This window comes from Macrotis lagotis, chromosome 7 (assembly GCF_037893015.1).
Source record: "Macrotis lagotis isolate mMagLag1 chromosome 7, bilby.v1.9.chrom.fasta, whole genome shotgun sequence".
NCBI classification, from domain to species: Eukaryota; Metazoa; Chordata; class Mammalia; order Peramelemorphia; family Peramelidae; genus Macrotis; species Macrotis lagotis.
The window spans coordinates 52619455-52640855 of record NC_133664.1 but is presented as its reverse complement, the minus strand read 5'-3'; the positions used below and the strand labels follow the sequence as shown (position 1 = coordinate 52640855).

The 21401-nt window shown below is 34.8% G+C and overlaps 1 protein-coding gene across 7 annotated transcripts in view; it reads left to right on the top strand.

The window, feature by feature from the left end:
- Positions 1-21401, top strand: part of ADAM22 (ADAM metallopeptidase domain 22) — a 91546-nt gene that overhangs the window by 47734 nt on the left and 22411 nt on the right. For 5 of the 7 annotated variants that reach the window (XM_074192862.1, XM_074192864.1, XM_074192865.1 and 2 more), the window contains exons 18-22: positions 1183-1302; positions 3693-3861; positions 5746-5860; positions 8222-8312; positions 11830-11847. In XM_074192862.1, the coding sequence (XP_074048963.1) occupies positions 1183-1302; positions 3693-3861; positions 5746-5860; positions 8222-8312; positions 11830-11847 (513 nt within the window). The remainder of the gene's footprint in view (positions 1-1182; positions 1303-3692; positions 3862-5745; positions 5861-8221; positions 8313-11829; positions 11848-21401) is intronic. The other 2 variants (XM_074192863.1, XM_074192866.1) reach the window with 1 other exon arrangement.

Genomic DNA, 21401 nt, shown 5'->3' with positions numbered 1-21401 from the left:
CTAAATAGATAATAAGGTTGAGTAAGTAGAGATTTTAGGGTTATTTTTGCTTGATTTTCATATTTTATTTTGTATAATAGAAGTCTGATTTTTTTCACATTCATCCTTGTGTTTTATTCACCAATCTTCTGAGTAACTATGAATGACAAAATCTTTCATTGCTATATTAACATCATCTGATTAAAACTGAAAAATCATTAAGCATACAGAGCATTTTAGAGAGTGTTCCCAGTGGAACAGAATGGTGAAAGTTCTTTTTAAATATATAAGAATATAATGTTATAATGAAAACAGAAAGTCAGAAGTAATTAGTAAAGGAAAGTAACATTGTGATTATGTAGGAGTGAATAAAAGAAAATTATACATAAGCTGCTCTTCAATATGGGGGGAGGGTGAGAACTAAGTGGCCTAGCAGATAGAGGGCCAGACCTGGAGTCAGAATGACCTGAATTCAAATCCAACTTCAGATATTTCCTAGTTGTGTGACCCTGGACAAATCACTTCACCCTGTTTGCCTCAGTTTTCTCATCTTTAAAATGAGCTGGAGGAGGAAATGGCAAACCACTCCAGTGTCTTTACCAAGAAAACCCCAAATGGGATCACAAAGAGTCAGACATTACTGAAAAAGACCAAACAACAAAAAAGTTCTTTAATATTCAGAGTGCAAGATATAATTGTTCATTGTGAAAGAGGACTCTTTTTAAAGTCTTTGCTATTAAAGAAGCCAGTTACCCTAATAAGTTTGTGTGGATGGAAGTTTTATTGCTAAGCAGTCCTAAGTGGAGGACAACTTTATTTGGCCAGACCTAATTTGATCAGTTTAATGACCTAAATGTATAAAGCAAAGACTTGAACATTTCCTGGTTGTGTTCAACACCTCTGGTCTGGAGCACGGAGAGGTCTTGGGTCACAAAATCAGTATGTGTCAGGAAAGGATTTGAACCCAGGTCTTCTCTATCTCTATCCAGGATACTGCGATGTCATTTATTAAAAGAAATGGAGTATTCTGGCTTGAGCCATTTTGTTAGGATTTGAATGAATATCAGGGGCATAAGAATATCTTTCCCCTAAATTGGAATGATCTGTGTAAGTGATCTAATTTTAATGGTTAAATCCATGTTTCTAAGGTAGTAGTAAACTTTTTAACCATTTTGAAGCAATTTGTATACTCTGTTGATTTAGGGATGTACTTTGTGGTTACCTCCTGTGTTCCAACATTGGCAACATTCCAAGGCTTGGCGAATTAGATGGAGAAATCACATCCTCTTTAGTGGTGCAGCAGGGAAGGACATTAAACTGCAGGTAAGTACAACAATTGCTGCCTTATTGCAAAGCAAAGCAGACACTGCATCTTCCTTCCCATCTAGTACTTTGGGTGTCTTCAATAGTTTAAATGAGTGGTTACTTTTTCCTTTTCAGTCACCAAAGGTCCCAACCTTTCCATGACTTAGGAGAATAGTTCATAAGTCATTTTGTTCAAAAACTTCATTATCTGATAGCCTGGGGGTAATGACACTGACTACTTAGGCTTGTCCCCTGAAGACAACCCATCAGTTGCCTAGAGCATTCTTGAAGGCTTCCAAGGTAGATTTCCCTCCCCTCCTTGAAGGCCCTTAGGTTGGAGCCAGCTGTTGGGATTGTTATAGTGGGAATTCTCTTCTTCTGTGGGATGGCTAAGATAGTCTGCTCTCAAATTCTGTGACTTAGCAGCTTGGTATCATCTGCCAGAATTCGTGCTCTGCTGCCATGCCCTTTGAAAACATGGGTCACCTCCATTGTATGATGAGATAATGGAATTCAGCTTTAGCAGAGCAAAATGTGAATTATTTATTAAAAATAAAGCTCCCAAAACCTTGTTCAGACCATTGCTTAAATCCAAATAGAGTGGGAGAAAAAATAGTGAGTCAGAATAAGGGGGGAAAAACTTTCTGGAGACAGAGGAATTGAAATCTTACCTCTGGTATTATTTATGTGTGTCCTTGCATGAGTAATTTAAACTTCCTGGGCCTTGGTTTCCCCAAGAAATGAAGGGAATGGGAAAAAATGACTTCTGTTGCTTTTTTCCATCTCTGTGATTCTACAAAAAAAGAAAAGAATCATAGGATGATTGATTTAAAATTAGAAGAGATCATCTCATCCAACTTCCTAATTTAAACAAATGAAGAAACTGAGGTCCAGAGAGGGATGAAATGACTTACTAAAAGTTATATGGGTGGTAAATGACAAAACTGGGATTTGAATTCAAGTTTATTGACACCAAATAGTATTTCATGCTGCTTTTCCCCTCCACCCCCACTCTCCATTAAGTCTGATTTGAACATGTTTTGAACTAGAATTCTGCATTGAACTAATGTAAAAGATGAAGTGGTTGTAAGCTTGTGAGCTAGCATAAGGCTAACATACAAGAATAACAGTTCATCTTTTCAGCCCAAATACAATGATTAAGATACACACTTCCACTTCTTTTCATCTTTCGAGTTTTTCAAGTTTCAGTTTATCAGCTAGAGAGATTATTTCTAGTTTCCCTTTTTTCCATGAATGATAAATGGAGAGTTTTGAACTAATAAATCTATGAAACAATTATTATCTGAATTGATAAAATTATTTTATCTATTAAATAGTTTCCCACTCATGCTGTGATGTCTTATTAGATTGGAGAGAGACCTTGGCTCCTTGGGCTAAGCAGAGGCTAAGACAAGCACGTTACTTTGTTGTTGGAAGGGTTGTGACTGTGACCCAGTAATAAACCATTTGTTCTTAATCAAATCTGGCTAGGTTTGAAAAGCTTCATCAACAGGACGACTATAATGTGATGATTTTGGCCATGAGAACTCTCAAAGACTATTTAATACTGATCTGCTTAACCTTGTTTGTGTCATGGACCACTTTGTTGCTTGGACCCTTTCTTAGAGTAATGTTTTCAAAGGCATAAAGTAAAATGCATAGAGTTACAAAGAAAACCAATCATATTAAAATGCAATTATCAGAATATTAAGGTTCAAGAACCTCAGGTTAAGATCTCTTCATCTGCTAATTTATGGAAGAGTTGGAATCTGTGATCAAGAGGGAAGTGATGATTAAATTGTTGATCCCCTAAGTATGGAATTACATTGAGTAGCATTCTTATAATTACTTATTTTTGTAATTACCTCCATTATCGAATATAATTTTGTGAACATAGAATTTTTTTTGGAAAAAGAATTTTTTTTTATTTTTAAATTTTAAATTTATTCTTCATTTATGAAATAAAACAAGGAAAAAGATAATTTTAAAAATTGTCCTCATTATTAAAACTGAAATGGACCTTAACTAACCCACTTGGTTACAAGACTAGAATTTTTTTTCTTGAGTAATAATTATGATTCACTTGGTCTTAGGTGATAAAAATGAACCAGAAATTTTATTGCAGTTCTGACATCAATTTTATCAATATATTGGAATGCATGATCCTTGTTGATTACTCTGCCAATCAGTGTAAAGATGAAGTTGCTGCCATGCTTTTACAGAAAGGAAGATGTACCACCTTTCTGAAGATTAACAGAATACATATGCAGTGATATTAGTCTTCATTTAGTTTACAAAGGTAGATTCAAAATCAATTAAGAAAGGAATGTGTATACCTTTTTTAAAAAACTACATAAAATCGACACCATTACATAACTTTTTTCTTAATATTGCTTACTTAACTGTAGTGGTGGTCATGTTAAGCTTGAAGAAGAAATAGATCTTGGCTATGTTGAAGATGGGACACCATGTGGCCCTGAAATGATGTGCCTAGAACGTAGATGTCTTCCTACTGCCTCTTTCAACTTCAGTACCTGCTTGAGTAAAAAAGAAAATGCCATTTGTTCAGGAAATGGGGTATGTTGTATGTCTTAATGTGAATTATGTATTTATTTTTAATCTGTGAAGTGTGTGGTCTTGGCCAAGTTACTTTAACTCTCAGGACTCAGTTTATTCATCCATAAAACAGCAGGATTGAGCTTGATTACCTTCAAGTTCCTTTGAACTCAAACTTGTGATGTGTATTCAATGAAATATTCCCAATTCTAAACCAGGAATTTTTCCTGATTTTATGAAACAAGTTGGTTATTGAAAATATAAGCAGCATATCAATACTGAATGTATTATAGATTAAGTGAAATCCAAATTCTGTCCTTCTACCATAACAATTGGGCAGTTAACTAGTGCTGTAATGCCTGGAGTCAGGAAGACTCATCTTTCTGAGTTCAAATCTGGCCTAGACTCCTAACAGATGTGTGACTCTGGGCAAGTCACTTGACTCTGTCTGCCTCAGATTCTTCATTTGCAAAATGAGATGGAGAGGGAAATGGCTAACTATTCTAATATCTTTGCCAAGAGCACTCCAAGTGAGATCCTGAAGAGTTAGACATGACTAAACAATAACAATCACCATAACTGTTGCTATTGCATGAAATGAAGGGGAAAAGAAGTAAAAATGATTGTGTCTAATTATAATGTCTGATTCTCCTTTCTCATTTATGTTAATGAATTCTGATTTGCTTTAACATTGGATCTTTTTCTTTTTTTAAATGAAGTAGGAGACATAAAGTTTCACAAGCTAAAATAGAATTAAAAAAGATAAACATACAATGGTTTGGGCAAATATTTTTAATGAATAGAAAGAAAGGAAGCCTTTGACAAGGTTCATTTTCATTCGTACAGCCACGTAACTAAGATTTAAATGCAATGAAGATGTGTTTTTACTTAATCATTTAATCATGATGGTTTTCTGGATCATTGTTCTGGAATAAAAGAATTGTATATTTATTCCAGTTTCACATTTTTCTGTATGTTTATGAGAGATTCACAGAGAAGGATCTTAGTGATTTATTGTCTTGGTAACCACTACCCATTCTAAGAAGAGCATCAAAGATTAGCTGTAACCCTTACACACACTATGGGCCACCAGCTGGAAAAAGTCTAACTGATTCACTCATATGAAAAGGAAGCTCCAAGTCTTTACATTTTTCCTATAGGAGATTCTAGGGGGAAAATAACGTTGAGAAGGCAAAAAGGATAAGAATTGTTTTGTTCTAGTCTGTCCTTATTTGAAGACAGTTATCCATATTATTGAAGGTCATAAGTGATCTATAACTATAAATACTCCCCAACTTCTTTATAATTTGTGTTGAGACAGAGTTGATGTTTGAGCTTAAATGTGAAAAGTTTTGACAGTTTGGATCAAAGTATTAGAATCTTATCTAGGTAGTGCAGTGGATAGAGTGCCAGACCTAGAATCAGGAAGACCTGAGTTCAAATCTGGTTTCTATATCCCCAGCCTGAGTAGAACTTTCTTCCCTCTATGTTGATTGTCTAACCATGTCTTAGATCCCCTGGCTCTAGAACCCTAAATTTCCTTATCTTTTCAAGCATCCTTCTCTATGAATTAATGGAAAATTTGCATGGATAATATAGAACTCACTGTATTTCTATGTAAATATCTCCATTCTTTTCCTTTTGTATTATAGCTAAAATTTTGCTTCATTTCTCCTAGGGATAATCATTGTTCTTTGCTTATGCCCCATTATTTTCTGTAAGTTGATGTGAGAATGACTTGCAGTGAGAGTGAGAGACTTTTTAGATGAACAATGAATGAAATAATCAGGAAAAGTTTTCATACAGAAAATAAGCATAATCATTGTTAATTTGTGTTGTTCCTAACATTGCATTATGATCAGTTTGTGTATGATTTTTAGTCTCAATTTGGTTTTTGGATTTCAGGTTTGCAGTAATGAAATAAAATGTGTATGTAACAAGCATTGGATAGGTGCAGACTGTAATACTTATTTACCATACAATGATGGATCAAAATCTGATTTAACTCTTTCTGGCAATGGTAAGTACATACTTTTTAGTTTTAGTGAATCATAGTCTTCCCGGAGAGAGGACAAAATTATTGCCTCAATGTTGTCAACTAAATAATTCTTTTTATAATTACTTCAATTCTGATATAGCTGAGTTACCCCTGGCAAAACTGTAATTTGTCCTCAAATGATAGCAGGTTTTCAGGTTCTTGAATTATTTTTTTTCTATAAGACTAATTTTGGATGATCCTGATTCTTAAAATGAGATTTTCATGCATTAAATGAGAATGTCATTAATTTGGATCAATCATTTCTCCTCAAATTTCTTTGTGATAGGTGAACATTTTTGTAATAACTTCACCTGACCAATAATGAATTTAAGTGAAGGGATTATGAGAAAATTTTTTGAGTATTTAAAAATGAGGGGCGGCTAGGTGGCGTAGTGGATAAAACACCTGCCTTGGAGTCAGGAGTACCTAGGTTCAAATCCGGCCTCAGACACTTAATAATTACCGAGCTGTGTGGCCTTGGGCAAGCCATTTAACTCCATTTGCCTTGCAAAAACCTAAAAAAAAAGAGTATTTAAAAATGTGTGTATGTATATATATAAATTTTAAAAAGATACTAACAAAATTTCTCTGTATCCATTTCTGCTCTCCTTTTTATTTTCCTATATTTCGTTGGTGATCCTTTCTAAATACATCTTTGTCTCCAAGTAGGATTTTTAATGGGAGGATCTGTCAATTATCTAGCATTTTTAAGTGCCAACCATGCACCAAGTATTGGGGGTACCAAAAAAGGGTAAAAAAGGAGTCAATGCTCTCAAAGAAGTCACAGTATAGTAGGAAAAAAGTAAGTCAATGTTGATAAATACACCCAAAAAAGCAGCATTTTTGTGACTATTTGGGGAAAGTATCAGATGCACCGCAAATTTTCTGGCAAGATCTGTAGCATTTTTTTTTATAGCTTTCCTATGTCCCCAGAGAGAGAGATTGTGAGGAAATGAACTTCAGGGTCTTGGACATAGTAGGTGCTTTGGGTAAAGATGCTTATGGACTGTTTCATGAATGAGGTTTGAAGACACAGGGAAGAAGGCTTAATCATGCCTTATGAGGAAGGAGAAGTTAATTGCAGCTAAGCATTACTCTTATAATTCAGAGTTCTCTGGACCCTTTGGTGAATTGATGGTGAATGGACCCTTTCCAGAAGTTTTGCTGCCCTTTAATACATGAATATTTTACTGAAGGAAATTATGCCCAAGGGATCAAAAAAGTTCTGCCCCTCCAAATGATAAGAGAAGTCATGTCCTTTCTGATTCTCCCTCACAGTCTCTCCCTCAACTAGTAAACCAAAAGAATTAGATAAATACACCAATAAGTAATCATTTAATGTATCAGGCCCTGTGGATTCAAATACAATCCTCACTCCCTCAGGTTGAGATTCATCGTTTATAGGTATCTAAGTCACCGGATGAAACTATAGTCTATTTACAGAATTATGGAATCTACTCTAAAAGTCAATGAATGAACTTTATAGAATTGAATAAATTGTAGTGCTTATAAGGAAACTTTAAAATTATTAGTTATATTATAAATATGGAAACTGAGGCCCAGAGAGAAGTGTTGTACCCCAGGTCACAAAGCAATTAAGACAGAACCAGGGCTAGAAACCAGGTCTCTTATCTTTCCTAGAATAGTTCTATGATTTTTTTATTATATACCAAACACTTTGCTATGTACTGTGAAATGTACCAAAGTAGTCCAAGGTCTTTAGACTCTCATTGAGAAGATTTACAAATTTTAAAGAGGCAATAATCTTTTATTACTATTTTATCTCTATACTAAATTACCTCTAATAAATAAACTTGTTAATTAAAGTAATGAATTGCTTAGAGTTCAGAGAAAAAGCATTTTAGTATATTGGGGAAAGGACTGAATTTGTCAAGAGTAATATGGGTTCAAAGCCTTCATTTTACTCAGTTTCCTCATCTGTAAAATGGGTGTAATGATGCCTGAAATATTTATCTTGTTTGATTATTGTAATGCTTAGAGGAAGAAAGGGATGTATGAGTCCTTTGCAAACCTTTAAGCATAACATAAATGCCCTTTATTATTTCTGGAAAAGGGAATATTCCTCCTGACTTGATTTTATGCAGCTTTTTGCTTAAGCAGATGCCACATTGGCATTAGGCACTTTGAATCTGAGTTTTCTTTTTTTCAACCTTCCTTTTTATAACCAGTTCTGTCCCACCAAGCAATGAACAAGGGAGTAGCTTAAACCATATCTAAGGCTATATTTGGTCTTTCCCTCCCAGACTGGTTCTTTTGTGAATACGTACTAGGCCATTTTTTACCCCAATTTTTAACCCAACCTTCACTGTATATTTTTTACAGGTGTTGCTGGCACAAATATCATAATAGGGATAATTACTGGCACAATTTTGGTGCTGGCTCTCATATTAGGAATAGCTGCATGGGGTTACAAGTAAGTGACATTTCTTGATTTTGTTAATGATTGTCTATACTTTAGAAAATATAGCTCTAAATGAACTCAAAATTTTAAGTTTAATTCCATTAAAAATAAGTGAATTAGCTAGTCATTCTCAACTTGGTTTGGATATCTAATTTTTTTATCTAATATTTTAAATTTAATTTTGTAACATATTCTTTCCACTTAAAAGGATTTCTATAGAAGTTTTAAAAAATCAGAGTGAATGAGAATTAATTTAAGCTTTATGGCAGAGATGAGTGTAAAAGGTCATGTTTCTCTTGTTTTAGACATATGCCCAGATTACCAGGGAATGCATCTATGGGATAGGTTATTTATTCACATGTAATCACTTGTTTTTCTTAGGACACCCTGATGGCTCAGTGTTCATAAACTTGAGAACTAGAAAAATCTTTCAAAGTTGTCTAGTCCAAAGTCATCAAACACATCTAGGAACCTTTAGCACCTAGAAATCTTTAACAACATAAATAGAAATATAAGACAACATAGATAATGTTAATTTGGGGTATTCTAAGTCAATAGGCAGCCCACAGTTTCTATATGAATTTGACACCACTTATCTAGTCCCATCTCTTTATTTTTATATGAAGAAACAAGCATGTCCAGGAAGGTAAAATTATTTATCTAGATAAGATGGTAAACATTTGAGTCAGTGTTTGAACTCAGGTCCTTTCTTTACTAACAACAAATAGGTGATATATCAAATACCAGCTAAGGTCCAGTGTTGTACACCCCTATTTCCTCATTTGCCTCTTGGAGTTTACAAAGTCAATTCCCAACAAGACCTCCTTATTCCCAGGTACTGTGTAAGTTATTCTTGTCTGATATGAACCATTCCACTGAGGCTTCTAAGTGACCTTCTCTATCAGGGTTTTCTGTTTCCTTCTCTTTCCCCAAGTGCACTTTTCTCCCTAGAATTAGAAATAGTTCCCCTATTTTTATGTATATGCTTGGGAATGTTCTTTTTACTCTCACCACGTTAAGAAGTTTTTCAGTAATATTTAGCTAATATCATCAAAGTGCTAAACAGAGACTGGGGCCATGCTTCCCCTTTAAAGACTGCCCCAGCCAGACATGATAGGCAGCAGTTGCCTGCAATCCCTGCTCCCAGGGAGACTGGGGCTGGTAGATCACTTGAGCTCGGAGGATTTGAGCTAGCATAGGTCCAGTGCCAATCCAGTGTCCACATTAAGTCTGGAGGAAGGAAAGGAGAACATTGGTGCCCAAGGAGGGCAAACCCTGCCCCTCAAGGTCAAAGTTACATGCTGATTAGCAGTGGAGTCACCTGGAGAGTGGCTGATGCTCTATAGGAGGTCCCAGTCTCAAATCCCCCAACTCCCGAACAAGACAAATGCAACAAGAACAACAGTAAAACCTGTCCCACTCTTGCTATTCACTTGCTTCAGTAAGCACAGCTTCAAAGATATCCAAGACATCTAAGGCTCCTACTGAGCATAGGGTGAGTTAATCAATTAAGAAACATTTATTAAGAACTCTGGTGGTGCACTGGGGTCAAGAAGACCTGAGCTCAAATCCAGCCTCAGACACCTCCAGATGTGTGATCCTAGGCTAGTCACTTAACCTGCTTCCCTCAGTTCCCTCAGTTGTAAAATGTGGGCAATAATAGCACCTACCTTCCAGGGTTGTTGTGAGGATCATCTGAGACATAATTTGTAAAGGGCTTAATCTCGCCTTGGTGCATCATAATAGGTGCTATAAAAATGCTGATTTCCTTCCTTTTACCTTTCCTTATTGACTTTGTGGGATATAATGCTGCTCATCTGGGGTCATCTCCAGTCATCCTGATCTCCTTCTTGCCACTGGACCCAGAGGGCTCTGGAGGAGAAATGAGGCTGGTGAATTTGCACAGTCCTGCTTCACTCAAATCCAATTCACTTCCAAGTAATGGCATCACTTCCCTGATGTGACAATCCTCTTCAAAATTTTAATGGTTCTAGGAGTAAGGGATACAAGAACCTAAGTTTCTGTCCTCTATAAATTTATATTCTACCATGGGGAAAAAAAAATCAAGAATCTAAATAAAATAAATTTTGATCCATTTGATCATTCAGATCAATGTATTTATCCCAGTGTGTTAAAACTAAGACTTTCTAAAAGAATGGAGTTTATTACTCACTGTGCATTTTGATCACAAAGAATCGCATAATCTTTTTCTCTAAATCCCCAACCCTTTCCTGGTTTTGATTTTGGCCCTTGATAGCTGGGGCAGTTTCTATGAATAAGGGTTGTCGAGGAAGAAGATGATCATAACCTTGCTCAGAGTTTAGGACCTCACCTCATCCATGGAGTCTTTTTAGAAAAAAAAGTGAATCCAAAAGACTACAACAAAGCTCTGCAATATCATTAGGATACCTTAGCTTTATCTTAGTTTACTCTCAAAGAGGCACCAAAATACAAAAGACCGTCTAGGTAACCACAATGGGCCAATTTTATATATCATAGTATTATTATTTTAAGAATTTTGTAACACTTCTTAAGATAACTGGAAACTCTCTTGTTAACAGAACTAGAAAAAACATAATCCAGACCTATTGTTTGGACTTCTTTTCTCCTGTGTTGACCCTAGGTTACTACCAATGTAGAAAAATGACAAAATATTTTAAAGTAATCATACCAAAATGATTTTCAAAAAGCCTTCCTTTCTTGAATTTGCCATCATGGCCACAGGTATAAAAAATGATCACATTGTAGTATTTATGCAGTAAAGTACATGTCCCAGGGGAAAAATGATCTTTCTCAAGTCTGATGTCTGTCAAGAATTCCTTTACCTTCCAGGAAACTTCATTGGCAGTTATAACAATACAAAAATACCACTTTTAGAATGGTGTAAGATAAATGATTTTATTTGATAAATAAAGACATTGGGGGAAGGAAGGGAGCCCTGAGTTAGGTTTATGAAATTATGGACTTCTGGGAGTAAAAGGAGAAGGTCTTCAAGCTATCATGTACTGTAACTTGTCCTTTATGGTAAGTCATGGTAGCACCATCTTTTATAGAAGACTGACCCAGAGATTTATTTTACTAGTCTGCCCATTTGACTCAGACCTGAAGGTTCCAGTGGTTCTTAAAGCAGGTGAAAGAGAGAAGAAAATTAATGTTATTATTTTAGTTAATAATAATAAAAACAATTAGCATTTATATAGCGTTCAAGGTATGCAAAATGCTTTAGCAATATCTCATTTGATCCTCACAACCCTGGGAAGTAAGTTGTATGATTATCCCCTTTAAGAAACTAAGGCAGATAGGTTAGCTTGCCTTGGCTGTGTGTGTGTGTGTGTGTGTGTGTGTGTGTGCAGGTTACCATAGTGATGTCCTTAAATTTTATACACACCATGAATTGTAAAGTCTTGGTGACACAAAGTTTCCAAAGAATATCAGAACACTGCCATTATAAGTGATATCCTCCCTGATCTAGACTCATACGTAACTAATTATTATTGTTGTTGTTTTTTCTCCTCTCATCAATGGAAAGAAATTATCGAGAACAGAGGTATGTGGTAAGAGTAACCTGAATATGCTATACTTAAAAAGGTTTAACTTCTAAAAGGTTTTTGTCATCTCATTTTCTACCTTTGAAGAGTGTTCATTTTATTTTCTAATAAAGAAATAACATAGAAATTAATCTTGTTTTTCAATGTTTTCATAGAATCATAGAATCTCAGAGCTGGAAGGAGCCATGGAGATCTTAGTTCAATCTCCTTTTTTTTTCCTGACTTTACATTTTTTAAAAGTTTTGCTATTGTTGAAGTTCTTTCATCTTAAAGAGATGTGAAACTTTAACATTTTAATGTTACTGTTACTAGAAAGTTTCTTTTTTAAAAATAGCTCTCATGTTTTTAGTGGTTAAATGATTCTATGAAATTCTCCTTTCCTATTAAAATCAGGATATATTCTATTTTGTGTGACTAATAGAGGGATCTTAATTGGAAATTTATTTGTAAAATTTTATATTGAAAAAAACTGGAAATTTGACTTGGTTTGTAGTTACATTTTTGACATTTCTCTATTTTTTCATAGTTAATTACATTTTTAGTTGTATATGTCAGCTTCCTTTTATGCAAGCCCTTCTTAGAAGGATTTTTTTCTTTTTATTAATATCATCTTCCATTTAGAGATGACCAGGGTTTTCTTTGGGCATAATGTTGCTCTCAAGGAAATATTCGGGCAACTCACAAAACTTCATACTAATCTCAAGAGGAAGTCATGTTTTATGTGTAGATTATATGAGGCTATAGGCTAATAATCTAATTTGGACAAGCTAAAAGCACTTTGACACATGAGAATCTGTGACCATCCCAGGGGGAAGAAGGCTTTATGTTTTGTGATAATTTCACAGTTCACATTTTAAAATACAATCTGACTCTAGGCACTGATGGGATTTCTCTAAGAATAACATATTATCCCAAATATAAAGTAGTTAATAAAATGGGAGGACACTTACTTTAAAAAATATATTAGTACCTTTTATTTTTTATATCACTCTCATTCCTAAATATTTCCTTTTCCCTATCCTCCTCTACAAAAAGTCAGTTATTATAACATATAAAAAAGAAACTGGGGGCGGGGGGAGCAATTCAGTAAAACCTACCAACAGATGAGGTGCCTGACAGTATATGTAATGTTTCACCCACACAGGGCAGCAGTTCTGCCAGAAAAGTCAAGATGTTCATTTTCTTGACACTTTTTATGTGTTTATGTGTCACTTTTAACCATTTGATTGCTTTAAGATATGTGTAAAATAATGCACATTACTTAACATTCCCTTAGAATGTGATCATCTCTTCTCCCCTTCTCCTTGAAAGTGACTGAGTGGTATTGAGAATAAATTAGAACTAGTGTTATTAACACTTTGTCAAATCCTAGCCCAACTTTGTCTTTGCCCTTTTCATTCTTTGAAATTCTCTGAATTTTAAAAAATTAAATCATATCCATTGTATTCTCTTCCCTTCTCAGTGCTTTCAAAATCAAACACAACAAAAACAAACACTAGAGAGACTTAGAAGTTATATATTGAAAATCCAAAGAAAATGTTTATTTAGTGTCCATTATATACATAGCATTATTTGAATCTCAAGAAGAATGATAGGAAGAAAGCTGAAACATAATATCCTTGATCAAAGTAGTTTGTGACCCTTAGATATCATTTGAACTGTAGGATGACCTTGTGACATACATAGGTAGTGCAGGTTCTTACAATTGAGGAAACAACGGCCTATAAAAAGAAGGCATTTGCCCAAGGTGGCAGAGCTAGGTTACTCAAACACAATCTCCTTATTCTAAGCCTAGAGTAGTTCCATTCTTAGAAGATACCAGGAGCAGCCAGGTGGTGCAGTGGACAGAGAACTGGCCCTGGAGTCAGGAGTACCTGAGTTCAAATCCAGCCTCAGACACTTAATAATTACCTAGCTGTGTGGCCTTGGGCAAGCCACTTAACCCCATTGCCTTGCCAGAACTAAAAAAAAAAAAGATATCATTTTCCTCCCTGTATTCAAATACCTCAAAAACTGTGGGGAAAAGGCAAGATGCAAAGATGAATCTTAAGTGTTTTGTTGCTTTTTTCTTTTCACAAAAAAGTACCTGATTTATTTAAAAGTTGCTTCATTGACCACAAAATCCAAATAATAGTCTTTATTTCCAACAAGGTTTTCTAAAGGAGTACAGTCCATTAGCTGATTAAGGCTGGAGTTAATTCTAGAATTTAAAATATGATTCATTTAAAATTTAAGTTAAAATAAGTGTTGCTAAAGTAATCCCCATGAAGGGACATAATATGATGATTATGCATAAAACAAGGATAATAATGACAGTGAGTGCTTACATTTATGTTAGTTTTTAGTATATGAATTGCTTTGCAAACAACATTAGTAAAACACAGAACTAAATAGATGATCCAAAAACTCTGAAGTCAGGTTCTCTATAGGGAGATTATCCAAATTAAGGAGATGACTTCCATTTTCCAGAATCTCTTATTGCAAAGAAAATAATTTATAGCCTCTTCATATCCCCTTGCTTCATTATCAAGCTATAGTGAGGAATTGATGCACTTAGAATCTTCTCTTCCCACCTCCCTAGAATTCAGCAGGCAGTTGAGGTATTCAGCACACTTGAGTCAGGATTCCACCCACATGGACATTTGTGTCTGGTTTCTAATTTGAGGTCCCCTCTGGGCTCATCCATAGATGAGTATTGTGCTTATTTCAGTACATCCTAACCTCCATCACCTCCCCCCTTCTTGTCTGTAGCTATTGAATGTTGAATTTATGCATTAGTTCTCAAGTTGCAAGGAGAATTGGGATTCAGGGAAGATGGCTAAGATGCTGTATGTATCTCAAAGTGATCCATAATTGTTACTATAATTCTGAAGCAAATCTTGTCCCCTTTACAAAAAATATAGATATGTGGAAGACACCCAAAAGCTTGAACCACTAACAGAAGTGGGTGGGATATTATATAGAGAGGGGAAGAGCCTCAAAAGACATGGTATTTTTATAGTCATCCAAACAGACATCTGCCCAGTTACTAAGGAAACAAGAAACAGAAATAAGACATTTAACTTTTACTGCCTATTAAACTAGGTTGTCCTAGGTTTGCTGGTCTCATGAATATTCTTGTGCTCTCTTAGGCTTGATAAGAACAGGTAGATATGTAGAGTTAGGAAAGAAAGATGATTTTGAGAGAGGTTCCTGTAGATATATGAAGCTGTTAGAAATGTTGGTGAGCCTGGTATTTTTCTTGAAACTTTTTGTAAGAGAATGAAGGGATAATAAATGAGACTCAGACTCTTTTTTAGTGGTATGATGCCATCAAAATACTTAATTAGGCAGATTTGAGAAAGAAAGTAAATAATTCTGTGAATGAAACATAAATAATAATTCCTACTGAAAACTCATCCTCAGTATCTGAAGGAATTACTCAATTCAATTCAGTCAGTTTTAATTACTGTCCATGAACCTGCCTTGGACAAGGCAAGACCTGGGTTCAGGTGCTAATTCTTGCTTAGGTTAATTGTGTAATAATGGGAGAAATTCCTAACCTCTCAAGGCTTCAGGCTTCTTTGTTTCTCTCTGAGGTCATCATGGCACAAATATGTTGTAGATTTGCATTAGTGAAGAGAGTGTCCATAATAGACCTAGATGATAGAGTTACAGGGCTGGAGCCTCAAAAAAGGAAAAGAAACAGCAAAGTTGTAGGACTCTAATGTGTACTCTTTGACTTTAAAGGCAAGTCTGAAGGAAGGTTGATTTGTTAGGACCAAGGACAGCTCCCCCCAATACCCATTTAATTGGTTATGAAGGAAGTAAGAGCCCTTTTTAATGTAGTGCACCGAAAATAACCTGAAATACCACTGTAAATATAGAGAATCAATTTATGTAACCCTATGTTCCATAAAATTGTGGGATCAGGAGCCAAGAGAGTAGCATGAGAACTCTATAGGAATGACTCTTATCCTGCTATCTTAAGTCTTCAAGGCTGCCTGTGTTCCCTCTAGTTTATTCTATTGCTTATGTGATGTAGAATAGAATTAGCAGTGGCATGTGAAGTTTCTTTTACTGAGATGCAGCAATACAGATGTTCACAGAGGAGAGAGATCTGGCCTTGGAGTTAGGAAGGCCTGGATTCAAGATCTGTCTCTGGCTCATACTCAATTGTGGGACATTGCAGAAGACACCTAACTTCTCAATGCTCTAGATAACTTTCTAAGATTATATAACAGAGGTACTTAGCCTGCTTTGGTGGATGGAGTTTTTTTTCACCTGGGAGTTCTCTGTGCCAGTGAATGACAGATCCAGTTCATATCCCTATATATTTTGCAGTAGGATTTTAGGCTTCTTAACTTTTCATAATAGTTTATGAGTAGTGCATCAACATCATAGGTTTATAAAAGCATACAGTTTGAGATGGAGATTCATGGTTTCATATAGAATCCTCTTTTTGTATGTGGGTGTTTTATTGCATATATGTAAATGCTCTATTTTTTTTTTTGGTTTTTAAGTAGAAAAGAAACAATCCCAAATTCAAAACCATGGACTCATAGATCTAGACCTGGAAGGGAAATTAGATTTCACTTAGTCTAGCAAAGTCAAGCCCTAATAGAAATGGGAATGTTTCTTTTACTTCTCGATTACAGTTTAATCTGGTTCAGGAGGCCTATTACTTTCTTCTATCCAGTCCAACTTCTTTTTTACAGATGAAGAAACTGAGAATTAGGTGAAGCAGCTTGCCCAGGTCATACAGGCAGTATGGAGGATCCATGGGGAATCCCAAGTTTGCAACTTAGGTCCTGTGAATTCAAGTCTCTTTCCACTTTCCTTACTTCAATATATTTGATCTATTTTATCTAGAAAGCATAAAGGAGGAAAAGCTAATGAAATATAGATAAGAAAGAGAAATTCAGTTAAAATCTGGTCCTTTTCCTCTGTCTTCAATTAATTGAAATCAATATAATATATATAAGGAATACACTAATTAAAAATTAAAATAGGTCAAAAAAACTTGACTCAAGGAGACATGAGCAAATGGAAATGTTTGCTGGTCATAATGAAAGAATAAGACCTCGAGCAAAGTAGTTATTTTCTGGGTATAATTCATAAATAGAAAAACTTTATTCTTGACCATGTAATTGAAAGTGAACGTAGGTTAAGGAAAGGAAATAATGAGTTGTCTGATAATCAAATCATTCAACCAAGACAATGCTGCTGCTGCTAAACATTTATTTATTACTTTTAGATTTGAAAAAGGGGGTGGCTAGGTGGCAGAGTGGATAAAGCACCGGCCCTGGAGTCAGGAGTACCTGGGCTCAAATCCGGTCTCAGACACTTAATAATTACCTAGCTGTGTGACCTTGGGCAAGCCACTTAACCCCATTTGCCTTGCAAAAAAAAGACAATTATAATATGATATCTCATTTGATCCTCACAACTATTTGGAGTAGTATTATTATTTTATAGGGTATATTTTAGAAATGATGCAACTGAGGCAGAGAGAATTTAAGTGACTTACCAAAGTTCACACAACTAGTCTGACTATTTGAATACTGATCTTTCTAATTCCAAGTCTGGTACTCTTAACTACTCTACGACCTAGTTAGAAGATGGAACAATTAAGAACAGAGGATAACAACTAAAAGATACCTTTGAGATCAACTAGTATACTCCCCTTGTTTTCCAGTTAAGGAAACTGAGATTCAGAAATGAAAAGCAAATTTATAAGTTCATGCTGCCAGTTTAGGGCAGATTCAGAACCTAGAACCTGGCTCTCCTCACCCCAAGTCCAATGTCCACTCCAGTACAGCACATTATATTGATTAAGAATAGGAGGAGACATATCCGTTTTAATTGAAGTTATCAGTCATAGGAACTTCATGTAATCCAAAAAATCAGATGAAAAAATTAATTTAACAGCACTAGAAAAGGGTGGAAATTAATTGATGATCAATTACATTCTGTATTCAGTCTGAGAAACATTGATATTCAGCCACTAGCCTTCAAACCCAGAAATTCAGCGCTCAAATAAATTGTAATTATAAAACAGGTTGGACTTTTTTCCTTCTGAAGTAAAGTGAGAATAGTCCAAGAGAACAGGCGTCAGCCTGGGGAGACATAACAATTGGTGCTTTCTATGGATCAGCCTTGACATTTTTGTCAGTTACTTGGCTAAAGATGAGTCCTTAGGGTAACAAGGGACACTTCGGTGTGAGGAGTAGTCAGCACTCTGAAAGAAAGACTTGGCTTTCAAAATAACTTTTAAATTGTAGAAATATTTGGGAACAAAGAGAATGGAAGCAAGGAATACATTGAAGGAAAAGAGACAATTTCACTTCATAGTAGTATAGAACTTGAAAAGATCTTTAGTCTCTGTCAACATCATGCTCTTGTCAGAAGTTTGGGAGGATTAAAACTCTAGGATCGGGGTGGCTAGGTGGAGTAGTGGATAAAGCACCAGCCTTGGAGTCAGGAGTACCTGGGTTCAAATCCAGGCTCAGATACTTAATAATTACCTAGCTGTGTGGCCTTGGGCAAGCCACTTAACCCTATTTACCTTGCAAAAAAAAATACCTAAAAAAACCCCTCTAGGATCATTGTAATTAGAAGGCCATCAGAGCCATGTAGTCCCATTCCTTCCTTTTACAGATGAGAAAACTTTTTACCAAAAGAAGTAAATTATCTTAATTTGGGTCATGCAGGTAGAATTTAACCAAAAAAAAACCCATAAAAATATTTAGAACTTGAACAGGAATATTTTAAGATAATCAATGAATTGGGATGGGGGTTGGGGAAATTTGAAGGAAAATGAGAGATTGAATCAGATGTTCTCCATCTTTATTTAGGCCAAGATGAAATGGGCCATAGGTGCTGATGTCTGAAGGATAGGCCTGAATTTTGTGACCAAGAAGGTTAACTAGACATCCTACCTGAGAGCACATCAACAATGACCAACATCTATATTGAGTTTTCTTTAGTATTTAATTCTCCAGAGAAAATTATTTATGCTGTCATAGTGAAGATGGAGTTAACAATGTAGATAAACCTAGAACCTAGTCTGTGTAACCAAAGCAAGTGAGTTAGACTGCATAAACTATGGAAAAGCTTTCCAGTCCGTGACTCTCTGGCTTCTTTCTTCTCCAGAGTGCTCTATTTGTAAAGCACTTGAGCCTTAGAATATTCTCCAAAAAAGTAAAGATTGACATTCAAATATTAAAAAAAAGAATCTATGTAACAATGGGTAAAACATGGCTAGCAGTGTGAAAAGAAAATTGTATTTCAGTAAACCAGAAAATTACAGTTTCATTGATAGTAAGATAATCAAATGTTTTAAAAGACAGAGTACTTTTTGGAAAATAATAATAGGATAGATGATTATCATCATTATTGCAATATTGATTTCAATATATATTTAAATCCAATTCAATGAACTATTTAGCTTACAAAGACTAAATAATATGGAATTATTGGGCATTACAAGGATTTGATGATGATTTTGGCATTTTTTTATTGATAGCATTAGTACCAGGGCCAATAGAAGGAAAATTCTGGTCATGTAAGACAACTCTTAAAACTGGGATTTCACTAAGCATATTTTCCCTCTAAACACTGATGAAATTAGTCAATTAGTAAGGTGGGTATAAAAAATAAAACAGAAAATTATTCAAGAAACTAAAAGGAATAAGTTTAGTTTAGAAGAGGATTATTTACCCTATATCAGTTATCCTTTGTCAGTGAGATAGGCATAGAGGAAGACATCATAATTTTGTTTACTTTGGGAACATATATGATCATTATCAAATTTAGTCATTGTACACATTTCAAATGAGTGTTAAGAAGAAATACCTTCATTATTTACATGTGAAATTGAACTAAAAATGAAAATATGAGGAATATTAGTTTCTTTTATCATAACAAGGAATAGAATGAAATTAAGAGAAGTTTTTTACCTTTAGTTGAAAAATCACATATAAAATTATAAATGACAAATGTTCAAATAACTCCAAGAAAAAAGCATATTATTATTATTAAAGAAAACAAATGAATAATTTTTTTTGAAAAAATATAGTTACAATGTGAGAGTTAGAACAAATCAAAGGCAACATCTGAAAGCAGCTTTCTTCTGAAAATATAACATTGACATGTTTCCTGCAATCTTAGCATAAGTAAATGGTAGGAACTATATAATAGGGAAAAGAATAATAGAAGCAATCATTTAATTTAGACCTCTGCATAGAAAACAATTAAATTCCAATTCTTTGTAGGATATCCAACTTGATATGAATTTTGTCTTTAGATTCATAGCACTGGAATTGAACCACATAAGCCAGCTGTATACACATTGGTAAATGATCAGATTATCATTTGGTACCAGTTGAAGAGAGAGTGAAAGGTGTTAACATCCAGTATGACCCAAGAGTAATGAAAGCTTAAAACTGGAGCATTCGATCATAGAATTGTACATTTAGAACAAGAAGAGACTTGGGGGTCCTCTATTTTTTTATAGATCCCTCTCTTTTATAGAGGAAGAAACCAAGGCTCAGAGGAGTTAGGTAAGTGTCTCAGGCAGAAAAGTTATGGTTATCTACTCTTCTTTCTCCAAGAAAGACCTCATCAGAAACATAGAAAACAAATGAGAATGTTTCTTGTTTTCTGTGTACAATTTAGTCTAGTTGTTGGAATGATGCTTACTGTTGGAAGCTGGAAGGGACCTTGAAGTTATCTCATCTTTACTATTCCTTTTACAGATAAGGAAATTGAGACTCAGAGGGGTGAAATCCATATATCTAGATCTAAATAATATCCGGTATATTTTAAATTTTATTTTTTCCTATTTTTGTCCATCCTCAGTGAAGATGGAAAACTGTTGTCACCATCATCATATATGCACTCCAATAGAAAATTACTAAACCATTCCTTAACTGTCTCTTCTTGAGAATAAATAATTTTACTTTTTCTCTTTCTTCATACTTCTAATACTCCAAATATTTAGTTACTTTTTGGTTTCTCCACTGAATCATATTCCATTTATTCACTTTTCTTTTAAGGAGATTGTGAAGGCCAGAAAGGAACAGGAAATCCTAATAAGACTATATCTATATTATATAATACAACAAGCAGGAGAGAATAATTTATTCTTTTAAGACAGGGGTTCTTAACCTTTTTTGTGTTATGAACAACTTTGGCAGTTAGGTAAAACTTTTGAACCCCTTCTCAAAATCATGTTTTGAAGACATAAAATAAAGCAAAAGCATATGGAATTACCAAGGAATCCAGTATTGTAGAAATATAGTTATCAAAATGAATTTTTAAAAGCCAACAATGTCATAGACCCTGGCTTAAGGACCCCTATTATAAAATTCTGGCAGTTTGTGGAAATCATTAAGATGAGTTTCTTTAGCCCATTGGTAAAATTGTACTCATCTGCTTCAAGGTATTCTACCCTGAAACCTTTCATTTGAAAAGAATTAATTGTTAAATATAAAGGTTAAATTAAGATTTGTGAAGATAATGGGGGTTAACAAAGCAAAATGGAGCGCTTCATCTTTTCAAGAGTGTAAGG